At 38.6% G+C, this 16,822-nt stretch overlaps 2 protein-coding genes and 3 non-coding genes across 10 annotated transcripts in view; 1 reads left to right on the plus strand and 4 right to left on the minus strand.

Annotated features, from left to right (window-relative positions):
• Nucleotides 1–690: 690 nt before the first annotated feature.
• On the minus strand, nt 691–2,828 carry LOC124636675 (activity-regulated cytoskeleton associated protein 2-like). Its single transcript, XM_047172837.1, has 2 exons — nt 2,009–2,828; nt 691–701 (listed from the first exon to the last, which is right to left on the minus strand). The coding sequence occupies exons 1-2, from the start codon at nt 2,826–2,828 to the stop codon at nt 691–693; spliced, it is 831 nt and encodes a 276-aa protein (XP_047028793.1).
• A 3,881-nt stretch (nt 2,829–6,709) lies between these two features.
• On the minus strand, nt 6,710–6,781 carry Trnam-cau. The gene has a single exon. It is a non-coding gene; the product is annotated as a tRNA-Met (tRNA).
• Nucleotides 6,782–6,985: 204 nt separating this feature from the next.
• On the minus strand, nt 6,986–7,057 carry Trnam-cau. Its single transcript has one exon. It is a non-coding gene; the product is annotated as a tRNA-Met (tRNA).
• Nucleotides 7,058–7,582: 525 nt separating this feature from the next.
• Trnam-cau lies at nt 7,583–7,654 on the plus strand. Its single transcript has one exon. It is a non-coding gene; the product is annotated as a tRNA-Met (tRNA).
• Nucleotides 7,655–12,255: 4,601 nt separating this feature from the next.
• The window catches only part of LOC124636336 (disheveled-associated activator of morphogenesis 1), a 102,667-nt gene continuing 98,100 nt past the window's right edge, over nt 12,256–16,822 (minus strand). For 5 of the 6 annotated variants that reach the window (XM_047172396.1, XM_047172394.1, XM_047172393.1 and 2 more), the window contains 6 exons: nt 16,482–16,643; nt 16,034–16,213; nt 15,750–15,873; nt 15,232–15,474; nt 14,573–14,755; nt 12,256–14,021 (listed from right to left, as the gene is read on the minus strand). In XM_047172396.1, the coding sequence (XP_047028352.1) occupies nt 13,710–14,021; nt 14,573–14,755; nt 15,232–15,474; nt 15,750–15,873; nt 16,034–16,213; nt 16,482–16,643 (1,204 nt within the window). In that variant the 3' untranslated portion in view covers nt 12,256–13,709. Of the gene's footprint in view, nt 14,022–14,572; nt 14,756–15,145; nt 15,475–15,749; nt 15,874–16,033; nt 16,214–16,481; nt 16,644–16,822 lie in introns of those variants that run through there. The other variant, XR_006985121.1, reaches the window with a different exon arrangement.

Consider the following 16,822-nt stretch of genomic DNA (forward strand, 5'->3'; position numbering starts at 1 on the left):
TCAAACCTGTACATTTTCATACCGTATAACTCGTAAAGCCTCGCTCGACTTTTGTAAATACCTTCAGTAGCCCATTTATTAAAGTTGGCAGAGGTAGCATTGACAGTCATGGTTTTAGTCTTAAACGTGGAATTGAATTCCTTTTCTACAACATCAAAGAGTGATCCATACATGACATTAGGATCTTCATTTGCAAGAATAGAAGGTTTAAGTTTTTTGTTTATATTACTTTTAAATCTACTACATCGACTAGCTGTAACAGGCCTGCATTCAATTTTCAATGGCTTTTTGTGGATTACCATGGGAAAACAAGCACTTTGTCCGCAATGGTCAGACGTCAGGTTATTAAGAAGCATACAACTTGAGGCTGCACAATCACAAAAAATATTATCAAGGCAAGTTGAAGAAGTGGCCGTGATTCTTGTAGGTTCAAAAAACAAATTGACTAAGTTATAAGATTTAAATAGGTTTACGAGTCTAATACTTAATGGAGAATCTACCTCTAATATATTTACGTTAAAATCTCCGCATATTATTTTACGTTTATTATTAGATTTCAATTTATTAAACAAGTCTTCTATAACTGACTCGAATATGTTGAAATCACCTGTGGGGGGGCGGTATACGCAAATTATAACATATCGCTCAAGTTCTACACAAGACAACTCGATAGTGCGCTCGACAGAAAGTTTAACCAGATCCTGTCGTTGTTTACATTTTAACTCGTTAGAAACTAATATTAAAGATCCACCTCGTATGGCATTCTTCCTTACAAACGCACTTTGTACAGTATATTTGCTATCGTTTAAAAACAATATTTCGGGTTCTTTTAACCAATGTTCAGTCAAACATAAGACATGAACATTAAAACCTTCCAAAAACAAACTTAACTCTAACTCCTTGCCAGATAAGCCCTGCATGTTTTGATGTACAAGATTCAAAACATTTGACTCACCTGTTGTCGTGCCTAATAGTTTAAACTAGTAGGCGTATCAATAGTAATGTTAGTAGTATTACTAACAATATTCGAAGATACATGACAAGTACCTGTGTCTATATGTATATTATATGCTAAAAGATTAGCAATGTGTCGTCTACAGCTAGGTGGCAAATACATAGAATATTCAGTTAATTGAAATCTATTATCAAACTGATTAACATCAAAAATTGAAATAGAGTCAAGACGGTTAGTCCTATTGTACATTAACATATTAAGATTGAAAATCGCAAACATTACCGATATTCTCACGACTATTACAATTATTTTCGTAATCATTAAAACTAGATACACACATATTACCGTTACGAACATTGTCAAAAAGTATACGACTATCACAATGTATACGACAATTACATTTACTATTGCTACCGCAATCAGTACAACACGATACGACACGCGTATAAGTGTTACGAACATTATCAAAATTCTTACGAACATTACAATTATTGTTACGAACATTACAATTATTTTTACGAACATTACAATTATTTTTGTAATTATTACAACAAGATAAACAAATACAAGAGCACATATTAGCGTTTGTGTTACGAACACATTGATCGTCAAGAAAACAATTACATGAAACACCCGCGGCACGCGCAGGGTTACCTTGTACAGGCATGAGCACTGACGGGTCGGGCGGCGCGAGCGGTTGCGTAGCAACGACGCGAGCGCGGGCGCGGCGCGCCCGGCGCCGCTGCCGGCCGCTGCGCCGCGGCGAGCGCGGGGCCACCCCGCGGGGCTCGCTCGACGGCCTCAACGTACCTACAACTCCGCCATGCGATGCGTTTTCGACGGAATAAAATGCTTGTTGGCTCGAACAGTTTTTACACTTCGACTTAATAACGTTCGGAGCACCACAACCGTAACACTTTATTTCACTTTTCAACTTTATAACGCTATTGCTCGTATTATTATCACGATCACTATTATCACGCTTTAACTTATAACACGCATTTTTCGAATGACCTGAGCGCTTACAATAGACACAAAACTGCTTATTATTACTCTTCGAAACGACGGCGACACTCTCGGCGGACTCAGCGGCGCCGGCGCTGTTGAGCGGCGGCGGCGGCTGCGGCGACGACGATGGTGATGTCGCGGGCATGCTCGTCTGGGTCTGCGGCTTTCCTTGAGTAGTGTTACTACGTGTTTTGGAGCTTTCCTTAAGCGAGTCTTCTATAGTACGGCACTTTTTAAGTAATTCGTCGAAACTGTTTAGACTTTCTCTAGTAACACGTTTCCGAATGCGTGGGTTGAGGAGGCCGAAAGCCATATCTAGCTGCACTTTTTCTGACAAATCCTCTTTAGGTATTTTAGCCAGCAGAGCTCGTACCTTGGCGATGAACAAATCCGTATGTTCTTCCTCCTGAACCAGCGTGAATAACTTCCGATAAAGACGATGGGGCGGGTCATGCTCGGCGAATGCACCTTTTATTCGCGAGAGCGCCTCCGACCACGTGTCGGTCGATCTCTTCACCCCTTGCCACCAAACCGCTGCAGGTCCTTCCAACAACATTGAAAACCCGCGGAGAGCGTTCTCGTCGGTCATATTTACGCATTCCTTATACGTAGTGATGGCGTCTAGGAAGTTTTCTAACGACTCCTCCGGGCGTCCGCCATAACGCGTCCTGCACTTGGCGAAATTTCCACTCACGCCGAACATACTGTGCAAATCCGAAACATTTTGCGGCGTGGACGAGCGGACCTCACGGAGTAAATGCACCAGAGTCTCGTGGGTCATTGTTACATTGGTGGGGGCGGCGCCGGCACTCGCGGCGTCGACGTTGTCCGAAGTTTCCAGAACTTGCGAGCGTGTTGTCGGCATTTTCACGACAAATAACACGCGAAGTCTTCACTGAGTTCGTTATTTTCACACGTTGGGCAGCCAATTATAGCCCTAGCGGAGCCCTACACACTACGGGCGTCACTAAACTAGGCTATTTAACGAATGGAAACCACTGGATACTGTTTGAGTTTAAGTTTATTGCAAAGAAAACACGGTAATACAAACGAAACAGTACAGTTGGACAACAACCACGAATGTTACAAAACTAACTAATGAACTAAACCCTGAGTTGAAACAATGGGGCGAGCGTATTCAACTACATGACGAGACTCAAGCGAGGCGCATCCGACGCGCACTCGCGGCACACGCTTCTTGCTCACTGTCGGCGTGAGCGGCTGCGCGATGTCGCGTCCCCTTCCACGCGCCCTCTTGCGGCGCGTGTAACTAACTAACAGGGCGGCAAACTACTTGCGCGACATACAGCCACACGCTATAGTTTCTAATTAAAATAGTAACAGTATCCGAATCTTTGGTCATTATTTCTCTCATTATAACGAAGGATAATTCACTAATGAAGCGTTGTTTCGTCGAAATGCCCTGTTTGCGTAGCCTGCCATTTGCGCGGGATTTGTGCAACCAGCTTAAAGCAGTTTGTTTATGTTTCTCGAACTTAATTGCTGGTGCATAGAATATCCAATATCAACATATTTTTCTTAATGAACTTCGAGTTATAACACAACAATTTTAATGAAGAAAATAAGTTGTGCTCTGCTGGGAGGGAATTCTAATATAGCATAATTGAGCTTGCAGCTATTCTGATCTGAATATGCTAGCCTCAACTGCACACGGAGGCATTTTCGATTAGAGTTCGACATACATATTAATGCGATTGCAATCATGAGCAAGTAAAGCCTTAATCCTACATTCGTAGAAATCACTTTTTCTAACTGCAACACAGCAAAAAATATGCATGTCAATGTCTCTCGAAAAGGCTTAACTTAAATAAAGAATAAAGTCTTTTAAAAATGACCGTGTTTTCTTTAGTAAATTGGCTAACCAGTCTCAAAATTCTAAAACAAGACCCCATGTTATGCTTGAAACATGAAATTAAACCATGCTTGGGTCCTAGCCCCGGGCAAGCAAGACTAACAGTCTTGCATAAGGACAACAGTTTGCAAACGCCGCGAGGTGTACACGAGCCGGTATGTAAGTCACTTGTCTATTATAACTTGTAATTATTTTTGGGGTAAGGCTTGGTTAGAGAGATAGCGGGGATTATAATGCTACCTACTCTATGAATGCAAAAAAAAATCGAATGTATTTGTGATTGTGATTATTTATAAGTAACTGTTCGATTACGAAATAGAGAACTAGTATACATAAAATTCAGTATTTTTTTATATTGTTAATTATTTATTGCCTCTTTTATTACCAAATACACAACACACGACAAATATTAAGAACTAACCGTTTTCCCGCGGTTTCACCCGCGTCCCGTGGGAGCTATAGCCCGCACTGGGATAAAATATAGCCTATGTTACTCGCAGATAATATAGCTTTCTAATAGTGAAAGAATATTTAAAATCGGTCCAGTAGTTTTTGAGTTTATCCATTACAACCAAACAAACAAACAAAGTTTTCCTCTTTATAATACTAGTATAGATAACGTATAACCACAATCTATTCATTAACTTAAAGGATTAACTTTGCTTCCTTTAATCAAATGTTACAATTGATTGCAAGTCAAGTGACAAACTTGCATTTCTTTTTTTCCTCCCTTGTTCCATAGGGCGCGTAAATTATACGCTCCCCGTCTTCTATGTGACCTCGCCTTACTAATCAGACTTGATACACGGTAACGCGACCCTTAATATGTTAAGATGGACGAAAGGGAATGTAGTTGAATGGTTTAAATTTAACTATGGCTTTACATTTCACTATAACGAGTCCTAGGGTAGTTTATTAGCTTGACTTAGGGTTTCTTTTAAATTATAATTTGACGTATTATAGTCAAGAAATTATTGCATATTTCATTATTTGTAAGCTGTGAGTGTTCACCAAGAAAATATCAGTATTCTGTCATGTGTTTATTACCTATATACAAAAAATTACGGTCGAAAAAAACGAATAAGTATCTTATTGTTGATACCTACCTCGTAATTATTTTAGCGGTCGAATTAATCTATATATATAAAAATGAAACCCGCTTTCCGTTGTCACGACATAACATGAAAACGGCTTGACCGATTAAGCTGAAAATTAGAGGGGAGGTAACTTAGACCCGGGAGAAGGTTTTAGGATTTTTTGTCACCAGCCGGCTACGGGACGCGGGTGAAACCGCGGGCGAAAGCTAGTACCATTTAAAATTGAAACTAAACTTAAAACTGTTAGTACCAACTGTTACACTGTCTGGAGAATTTTCCGCTTAACTACCGACAAAATAATTTTGTGGGCGTTTTATAATTAGTTACTAACTTATTTAATTACAATAGTGGACTACTTAAATTTGATCAAAATCTTCATTGGAAAGAACCTTTGCAAATCGTAAAGTAGATACATAAATAAAAAAAATATTTCTGTAATCTAGACACACGGCAGTGTGTCCGCCAAGTTCGAGCAAAAAAAGCGACACACCGGCCGTGGGTTATGTTACACCCCCCCTATAATTCAAAATCTATTTTATTTACACATTTCAAATTTCTAGTATCTGTTGAGACCCCCTCACTTATCTAAAATAAAAAATTTCATTAATATACCTATTGTAGGTCTTGAGATTTTGACGTCAGAAAATCGCTATTTTTACTATACACTCACTGACTGACTCACTGATTCACTGACTCACTCATCAAAAACCTAGACCACTTCCAATGGTCGTATTGACTTGAAATTTGGCATGGAGGTAGGTCTTTATGTCAAGGTAAAGAGAAAAATCTGAAAATGGCCAAGTGTGAGTCGGTTTCAAAATAATGAAGGTGTAAAATACCCAGTGTAAATTTATACCCCTAAGGAACTAAAACGAACTAAATTTATCTATATTTATATAATATATCTTCGAATGGTCATACCGATCTGAAATTCGTTACAAGGGTTTGTATTTAGTCAAAGTAAAAATCTGAAAACGGCCAAGTGTGAGTCACTTTCGAAAATAACGAATGTGTAACTTTGATCCACGAACATAATATATGATAACATGTCATGTCAGTCAGTTGGTAAATCTAGTCCATTTAGTTAATCTAGTTCATTTCTTTGTAAGAAGCATAGTGCATATTCAAAAATCTGAAAGATAGTATAAATGAGACATTTCCTTAACTAACTTAATCATAAGAAAAAAATAAAATAAACAACCTTACAAAAATAAATGAAATCCCACCCAAAACAAAAATGTGAAAGGCTGCCAAGTTCGATAATATGGAAATCCTTCGCCTATAAAACAAGTGAGATCTGAATAAGTACCAAGTTCCATACACATACCTCAGTTAAAAATAGTTACTTTTTAATAATGTTACTTGGCAAGTTTTAATAGAAAATTAAATACTTGATTCATTGCGTTTAGTAGGTTTATAAGAACGTGTGTGAAAACTTGCCAAGTAACATCATTAAAAAGTAACTATTTTTAACTGAGGTATGTGTATGGAACTTGGTACTTATTCAGATCTCACTTCTTTTATAGGCGAAGGATTTCCATATTATCGAACTTGGCAGCCTTTCACATTTTTGTTTTGGGTTTCAAATATACAAAAAAAATATTGAGTATTAAAAAACTCTTGCGCATCGGGAATCATGCTCAAAAGCCTGGCCGCATTTCAACGCAGGATGGCAATAAAATTCTTTGCCCGAAATAAAGCGTAGGCCAGCCCTTTGGTCACGTATGGCCTCTACTAAGCGCCCCAGGTCCATTATTTATGTTTTCCAAAATTATATAGCAGAGCGTGGTTTCGATCCACGGACCTCTGGGTTATGGGCCCAGCACGCTTCCACTGCGCCACTCTGCTTCTGTCAACTATCAGTGAAATATACAAGCGCTATCTGTGGCTGATGCAATATTACAGAAGATTGATCAATCGTAGTCTAAAGCAGTGAATCATTAAATTTACAGCAGTCTATTAAAAAGGATTAATTAATGGACGTCATTTTGTTCAATATTTAAAAAAATAAAAGTGATTTAACTACAGTTTAATGGTAGTAAAAAGTACAGTTAGCAGAGCGTGGTTTCGATCCACGGACCTCTGGGTTATGGGCCCAGCACGCTTCCACTGCGCCACTCTGCTTGTGTCACCGGTCAGTGAAATATGCAAGCCCTATCTATGGCTGATGCAATATGACAGACGACTAACTAATCAATAATGATGTGATGATAAGCCATGTATTCACTGAGAAACAATTGTTTATAAACACTGTTTCAGAAACAATATCTACGTGTTACATATAATTTTGTTTCTGTGGACGATGTGGTCGGCAGAGTTTCCGAAACATTGTTGCTGTAAACATCTACGTGATGTTTCAGAAACTGTGTATCTGAAACATCGTTTCCCAGTGAATACTAATGGCTTTAAATATTGAATGTACCTGTGTTTACGTATGCAATAGAAAAGTATTGCACGATGCATGCTCACTTTTGTTTAAAATAATAGTAATTAATATGACTGTTTTCTAGTCTAACTGAATGCAGCCAATATAGGTAGCCAATATACTCGTATGTAGGATAGGTAAGAGAACAGGATTAATCAATCGTCTGACATATTGCATCAGCCACAGATACCTAGCGCTTGTATATTTCATGTAGACGTGACACAAGCAGAGTGGCGCAGTGGAAGCGTGCTGGGCCCATAACCCAGAGGTCCGTGGATCGAAACCACGCTCTGCTAACTGTACTTTTTGCATAAATGTACTGTACTTTGAATAACTTTGGTAATAGTCGATTGCATATGACACCTGCAAGAACAAACGCTACAGTTTACTGTGCATTTATAAAAAAAATATATGCAATAGGTAAATTTATATGCGCTGTATTTGCTTAGTATGCATATTTTTTATCTTTGCGTGTATTTTTATCTGTACATTGATTATTAAAATAACTCTAAAATCACTATCTTCTTATCTATCCTTTATAATGAAGACACTATTATCTCCACAGATAAGAAGCCTTTCCGTTAGGTATATCTTCAGTTGGTAAACTCACTTCAACTTCTGTCTGTACCTAACAAAAATATTTAAGCAAATTCCAACTCACGTTGTACCAAGAAACGATAAAAGTCAGGAATCATGTACATTATAATGTCTCTGAATTTTCTCAAGGAAAAATAAAACGAAAGCTAGAAACAACAGTATTCTGGGTGGTTCTTAGAATTGCGTGAAAACAATAAAATCCTTCTTCGCAGCCCCTACATTGCCTCCGAGAATTCTCTCAAGGAGATAAAATTTTCGTAGTAAGTATTTCTCGGCTAACGAAAAGATATCTGGGCCTAAGATAAGCTAAGATACGGCTCAAGTTTCACAATCACAATTAAGTACAGAAAAGAAGTTTTTAAGTAAATGCCAGTTTTTTAATACAAGTTTTTTCACAACTTTTCTTTGTTTCGGCTGAATTGGAATCAGTTTTTAACCACTCAGTTGACTTTATGTTGGTTTCGCGATAGCTACATCTTAATATTTTCTACAGAAAGTCCTAGTAAATAATCATGTCCATAATCTTATGACAGCGCCTACGACTGTCTCCAGAAACCTTTTTGCTATCTGCTTACCTATACTTACTTATCTTCAATTTAACCCAATCGGTTACTACTTGACTTGACTCAACAAATAAATAAATAACTTTTGCATATTACTTCTAAATATGAAGCACAAAGAATATCAAGGATAGGTAACTTTGAATATAAAAATATAATGCTACCTAAATGCATAAAGCTCATTCTAATCGCCGTCGGCAATCTCTTACAAACGACATTTGTATGGACAATGCAAATAAACAACACATTTTAACGATGTGATGCACAGTACTGGAAGCACAGTGTTCTAATATGCACGTTTTAGCGGAAAAATCTAAGTTTCTTTTAAAAAAGTCGTTTTCACATTCATTTTACGACAAAGGTTTGTAAGAGCCGTTTATGTCGCGGGTATGTTGTTAATGTATGTGCTGTTGGCTACGTTTTTGGTTCTTTCAGTTACAGCGCTTCCATGATGTCGGATTTTATGTCGCGAATAGGAAAATCGAGCTTTTACGCGCGACCGCGAAGCATTCCGAGCGGCAAAATTTCGCCGTTTTAATGCCAGCTTTGGCACCGGTAGTTGTCTATTGTATGCTGTCGTCCATATCCACGCAATATTACGAACCAAGTGAAAAATCCACTGATGTGAAAGCGCTGTTACTTTTTACACCTTATTCTAATAGATATAATAATTCTAATTCGTTAGGTACATAAGTTACTTCTTTCCTTCATAGATCAATAATTACAATAATACACTATACACTATACTTACCAAAACTTAACGTACCTACGCAGCAAACATATGGAATGTAGAAACATTCTATACAAAAGGAGACCTATATATGTATGTACTTATCTACTGATCTGCAAAATACCACATTACGTACATAAATTACTACCTAAGCCAGGAATTCCCGCCGACACAGTCACATCAGTCCAGTTGATCCATACTCAGACCGCAATCAAATGCACACAAAGCGCGGTCAATGATGGTTTTCAGTAATCTCTTTGATAAACTCGTGTATTGTCAAACGTTGGGTTTCCATGAATCTCGGGCTGGCCTTTTTGGTGGTCGGTAAAGCGTCATAACACATCCTAGTGGTGAGTATCGAATGGCTTTCGTAGAATTCTCTTTCTGTGTCCTGGTTTACTAGGCACCTGCATAATATTACTGTTTCCCGATTAAAAACTAGCGTGTGACGTAACCCATTTTACCTTGGTAGGTATATGATAACCAAGTTTCAATATAACTCCATGCCAAAATAAATGTGAATCAGTTCAGCCGTTTTTCCGTAAGAACACAACATACCGGCAGAAAAACCACCAAGCAAACAAATTACCACTATGAATAAAAGTTATCATTTAAACATAATAATAACTATATTTACTACTGACATAAAATAAAATGGTAACCATAGAACATTGTAAAAACAAACATTTTATTTAATTTATTATCATTTGTTTTAAATTAATGTTTGCAACAGATGTTATCCATTGCCCCAGGACAAAAAATGTACTGTTTCAGAATTTTATCAATTTTCACTTTTAATTTATAACTTAACTAGCTTTTGTCAGCGGTTTCACATGCGTCCCGTAGCAAATCTGAGTGGCATAACCACATTTATCTATTTTAAAGTTTGAACTCAATATTTATCTTCTTTTGTTACGCGTAGAAAGTATCCGTAGCTATTTCAGACTACTTAAAGGCTAAAGCTGTCTTTTGTATTAACACTGATGGACGTAAATCCTATCTAAATATGGACTCTAGAAGCTTAAGCCTATCCGAAGCTACAGACTGGAAGGGAATTCTATATAGTATAGTAGTACAATAGTACCTAAATGTCTTTGCAAATAAATATAGAAGTACCTACCTTATTGAGGGTCGGTCGCCTCGAGTTATACTGGGACTCGTCAACCTGGTCTGAATTGACGGTCATTCAGATGTAGTAACTTTAACCGTAGAGTAATATTGCTAATTAAACCTACCCCAGTTTAGTTTATAATTCAAACCAAAAGCCAACAAACATGAGACCAAATTGAGATTATAAATGAAAAGAACATATTTTCACGTTATGATAAAAATATACGCTCAAAATATAACATCCTTAACTGTAACCTTCTTTCCAAAAGTCGGTCAAAAATATAGCATTCCTATGTTTTATTAGAAGCTGAAGTGAAAATAAATAAATCGAAATCTAATGCATAAAATATAATCTCTCACGGGCGGGAAACATTTCAGAGCTGTCGGCTTGGGGAACGTTGTGACAAGGATATTATAATACGGCGGAGTTTCTGCGGGAATGGACATGAAAGGATACATGATACGTATTATGATGATACATGGTATCAGGTGGGAAGTTTTTTTTTTGAGGAAATAAGTGGGTTTTTTATGTTTGGTGTACTGAAATGAAAGAGTTCATTTACCTTTATTTCTAAAATAGTTTATATACGCATGTAGTTAGCTGGGTGTATTGGTGTAATTCCACTTAAATCCCTAATGATTTTTTTGTTTGCAATTAAGCGTAAGAAGTACACTTTACAGGCTAAATGAATAGAGAGTTTGCAGTTTCTTGATTTGCATTCTCGTACATACCTACCTACTTACTGACCTAGTAGAAAGAGATGTTTGATAAACAATATAAGAACTTGCATTTTATGTTTTTCACCGCGCGCGCAGTTTTTGATGCCGGCCGGCCGTTGCATTACTTCGAACTGAAGTTGTTCCTTGAGATCGATAGATGGCGCTAGGCGATTTTTATGATGATGTATAAAGAGAAAGTTGGGAATAAGGGAAATATCCCAAAGCCGATGTTCCGATGTATTTGTTTTTTCTTCGTCATATTACCGGTAACGCAAATAAGAAAACTTTGTTAATAATGTGATGTAACACTTGATTTACGAAGGTAGGGTTGTCCTATGTGCTACGGTAAAAAAAAAAACTAAAAAAAATTACGGTGATCATCACCTCGGCCCTTTTATTCATATTCTACTAATGTTACAAAGCAAATCTCTTAAACTTGATTAATGTTTATTTAAACGCCCTAATCTCAATAACTAGTTACTAAACTTTATGATACCCATTTATGAATGAAGGAAGGCTATAAGTAGGCTATGTCTTATCCAGGTGCGCGAAGTAGTTCCCGTTGGTTGGCGGAAGCTGGTACATAAATAACAAATATATTTTCAGTACAGCCCTGTCAATACAGTCGACAACAACCGGATATTGGACTGCCGAACGCTAGCGCAGTATCGGAAATCATTAGCACCTTTGTGCTTGATAGTACTTCGCTAACACAGATATATCAAGTTCAGATTTATAAAGGGCTATAAAACATACATCATTATATTGTTTGATACACTCCGCATTTTTTCCACGTATTAGGGTAAGAAACCGAAAAGGGAGGCCGACATAAACATGCTTCTGCAAAATTAAAATATTTAAACACGTTGGAAAACCTTCCGTATTCCTGTACCAATATCTTGTGTTTATTATGGTACCTACCCTCCTAGCCCTCCTAGGACTTGCTTAGGGCAGAAGTATAGTGTCAGTTCCAACATACATATTAAGTTAAACGGCTCAACAAAAGCTCAACATCTATATTAGTATCTGCGACACATATTATTGAGATGTAAAAATTATCAGGGCATTTAAAAAATTGACTTGTAGGTTTGTTTCCTGATAAAGTTGTAAAAGATTGTCGTCCTTACTCGTACATCCGGCTACATTTAGATATTTTGAGGAATGAAATAAAATCACCAAATATTGTTCAAGGGTTTAATTTAAATAGTGTCTAATATATAATCATTATATTAATATACTATGACCTTAAGCAATACTGAACAAAACAATAAAATTTACAAGTGACAAACTTTATTACATACATTAAGAAAATTTTCAATAAATTATTGACTCCGTTTTAATAGAGACGGTAACAAATTTTGGCAAAATTAAAAAAATATATTTACAATGAAAAAAAATAAGATTTCTTCAATTATTTAAATCATTCGTGAATAAATTAAAAATGATGATGATAATTATATAAAATGTAAAATTTATCAAAAATTTTCTACCACGCTTTAGTTGATACAAAATTCCAAAATGTTGTTTTTATAGTCTAGGTATGTATCAATTCCTACACCTAGTAAACTTTAGTAACAGTATATAATAATATAGTGTTTCGTCAATTCCCATTGTATTGACACTTAAGAAGGTTCTATTGTGTCCGAATTGTCTATAGGTACAATTGAGATATGTAAAAAATCATCGACATTCATACTGGAAGCGGTGGTTATGTTTATCAATATGATCACTAAGATGTGTTATTAGGAAAAACATTTTACTTTGAAACATTCCTCATAGATTAATTAGTAACATTAAGATCGATAAACACAACGACATCTTCCTCCAACCGAGAGAACTCCAGTAAAAAACTCAATACACTCTAACTCTATGGTTACTCAAATCACACAACGCTTATAGATAAGTAAAGACTAAAATAAATCGTCTATGGAATAACACGCACAGTCTTTGACTACCTCAGTCGATAACCAGCAAAAGCTTTTCGAAAATTCTCGGAGAGGTCGTGGCCCTTTGAAGGGCTTAAGGTTTAGGGGAACTATTTTCATTCGAGCATTTTCACTGGTACCATTGCACTAAACTACAGATAGAAAAGATGTTAAACGTCAAAATATCTGATAAAAAATCTTTGGAAAGTACGTCCATCGTCAAACAGAAACCACGTGACGCACAACTTCGCCAGGCCACGACCTTAAAATCATCCAAAATTAGGCACCATGTTTGTGAGATAATTTTCAAAAATTAATCCAAAAAATGGCAGCGGTCGCTTCGTTGTCACATAAAACTATGGGTTCAATGACACGTCACTCGTTACGTCTTTTGTAATCTCATATTTGTGACTCCGTACTTATAACGGACCAATAGGATCCCTACGCGGTAAATATCACGTTTCGATTAAACTATCGTTTGCTCCATCAGCCCAGCGTCCCACCTACAGGTATTTCTATTGTCTTTCGACAGAAGCCAGGTGAACGTTTAAAGCCAAAATGATACATCAACACAGTTAATATTAGTCGATTTACCGTATTACAAGAAAAATTGTCTAGTAAATGAAGCTTCGCGTTAACACTGACCAAGAAACTACAAGGTACGCTGGACGCTACAAACTTTCAATAACCTTTACTAGTGTTGGGTCGTTCAATTCTTCTGTCGTTCCCTGGAGTCTTCCCTGCAGATGCCTCTAGGGGGGGAATCCCTTCCCTTGTGGCTGACTTTGGAGGCTTTGCGGGAGCGTTTGAACTTGGCCACGTCGTCTCCGAAGACGTCGCCAGTTCGGAGTGCAGAGATGAGGTCATCGAACTCTCCCTTCTGTCCGTTGGTGAGGGTTCCGTCTCGGGAACTGTCCGAGTGACCGTTGCAGTCGGTATTGCCGTTGGACTTGCCGAGCGACTTGCCCACGGAGCTTAGAAGGCTGGACGCTTGTTTTCGCTCCATTGTGCGTTTCTTGAGCTGTGAAGATTGAAATAGAGATTTATATATGTAAACCAAATGTTATAATTTAAGAAAATATTGTATTACACACACCACATACTGTGTTACTAATAAAATTGAATTCAAAACCACATTTATGCATGCAGAGTTCTATTATCATCGGGTACCTATATATTTATTCAATCAAGACATTTAATATCCGGTCGTACTCGTGACATACTTTTCGCATGGAAATCATTAGATGTCCCTTTCCGCTTTGGGTGTAGACTTACTGATTAAATCCCAGCCGTGTACCTGGAACCCTTTTTATGTTAGCTACCATGTCGTAAATCTTTCATGCAATTTCCATATTTCAGCCTTTTTTTAGCGATGGCAAAAATTATCGAATAACCCCTCCCGCTGTGGGTTAACAGCGGTGAGGGAGCGCCAGACTTTTACTGATTAAAATTCCATCGTGTTCCTTCGTAAGCCTTTTATGTACCAGGGCCGCGGTAACTATTTCAAACGATCCCGCAGCGCTGGTGGGTCCATATTTAAGCCTTGAAACTAAATATTAAAATACTATGTACCTCCTGCTCATGTCGGGTGCGTCTCTCCTCGTCATCCCGGCGGCGCCGGGCGGCGTCACACTCGGCCCTGGCATCCCCGAGCTGCGTGAGGAAGGCGTCGAGCGCGCCGAACAGCTGCTCGGGCGACGCCGAAGCTTCTTCACCGAATGCGTGAGCACAAGCTTCCAGACGACTCTTCATGTCCTGTGGGAATGTGACGGTGGGGTTTGTGATGAGAATTTTATTGAATAGCATTTGTTTATTAGGTCGTTCACGTAGAAGAAAAAGGTTTTTTTTCTTCTTTTTTTTTACTGGTGGCGAAATGTGATTTGGCATATGAAGAATTTCTGCACTATCAATCATTAAATGTCTCTGAGTGCGGGGGTTAGAACAAAAGGAGCCGAGCACCAATGAAGAATGTTTCAAAATCGGGGGATATGTTCCTATTGAGAGAGCTTACGCTGCGTGCGCTGCGTAAACGGTTAAAGTTTCACAAATATCATGTATGACAGAATTGTTCCCATTTTAAAAGTTCTAAAAAAAAGTCCGCGACAGCATATGTCTATATTTTATTTAAGGTTAGCTCACTATAACCTTTTTTATAGTTAAAGTCTGCGTTAGCCCAAAGTAACTATTCCACGCGGACGAAGTCACGGGCTGAAGCTAGTCCGTGTACTAACATGGAACAGATCCTCCAACTGCGTGAAGGAGCAGACGGCATGCGCGTGGAAGTCGCGCATGACGGGCAGGAACATGTCGTGCTGCGGGCGCGCCGGCAGCGCCGCGTGGTAGTCCAGCTCGCGCGCCACGTCGCGCAGGCCGCCGCGCAGCGCGCCCACGTCGCGCTCCAGCTGCTCCACGCACACCTTGGCGGCGGCGCGGACGTGGGGGAGGTCTTCTTCGAGCAGAAGGATGTCCTTGAACTGTGAATTAAAAGAAGACATGGTTAGCACGCTGTGACGCAGCCGACCAATTATTTCTTTATTCATATATTGAATCATTTATGTACACAGTAAATACATGACAGAAGAAGAAGTAACATAAAATAGTACAAATCTCTTCCAGCAAACCAGAAGTAGGAGAGATAGAATAAAGAGAAGTAGACAAACAGACTGTGTAAAGAAGTACAAAGGACATAGTGTATGTAGATAGTAGTATTATTTTGAATAGAATAGAAATTATTATTTATGTTGTGTACCTGAGACTCCAGCATTTCGACGAGATAATGCAGCAGAGTTGTATTCCTTGACACAGAAGACTTTGTGTCTGCCAACTTGTTCAGTGAAGTCAGACGGAAGCCTGACGCATTGCCTCTGGCACCTCTGTAATAAACAATAAAAAAATAATTTATTTGTAAACTATGTCTGTACCAAATTTCACACCAAGCGGTTCAGTAGTTTAAGCGTGAAGAAAAGACAGACAAACAGACATACAGACAGAGTTACTTTCACATTTATAATATTAGTTATGATTGTACAGTACCTGTTCATATAGTTTCCAAGAGCTAATACAATTTCGAGAAGTGCCCTCAAGCGACGGGATCGCGGCATGTCCCGAGCCGCTCGCAGTACCACGCATGCGCGGGCGGTGGCTTCAGCCGCGGCGCCACTGAACTTCTTCTTGAAGAGTAGCAGACGAACGCGTTGAGAATAGTGGGGAATCCTGGAAGACAGGACACGTAATATTAGCAAAATCATTACAGAAGTGGTTTTGTTAAATTCGTCCTGACTTTGCTTCAATTAGAACCTTTTTTTATGGGAAATCATCAAATGAGCCATCCCGCTGTGGGTGATGGAGTGTCAGAAGGAACATGGTGGGTTTTAGTCAGTGAGAGTCTTCACTGACTAAAACCCACCATGTTCCTTCTGAAACCCTTTATATGCCATGGCCGCGGTAACTCTGTCAGGCCTTAAGCTACAGCTACACTCACTTAGATATCTCGTAGAGGAAGCGGTCGGCCCGCGCCATGCTGTCGAGCTCGTCCTGATGTTCCTCCAGCAGAGCCGCCTCCTCGGCGCTGGGCGTGAACTTCACCAGCTGTTCCACCATGTCTATGGGGAGCTGTTCGCCGCTGTCCATGCGGAGGATCGCTCTGCGAGACACGAAGGAAATGTTCAACAAAGAAGTTTTTGAACTACCTTTCAATGATCAGTGCGGTAAAGAATGGATGTCACATTCTGAGTGCCTAGTAAAAGACAATCTCAATCATTGGGTAACATTTGTATATACAAAATTTCTATATGAAATCTACAAAAAAAGTGATCCTCTAAA

Source organism: Helicoverpa zea, chromosome 14, assembly GCF_022581195.2.
Source record: "Helicoverpa zea isolate HzStark_Cry1AcR chromosome 14, ilHelZeax1.1, whole genome shotgun sequence".
Lineage (NCBI taxonomy): Eukaryota > Metazoa > Arthropoda > Insecta > Lepidoptera > Noctuidae > Helicoverpa > Helicoverpa zea.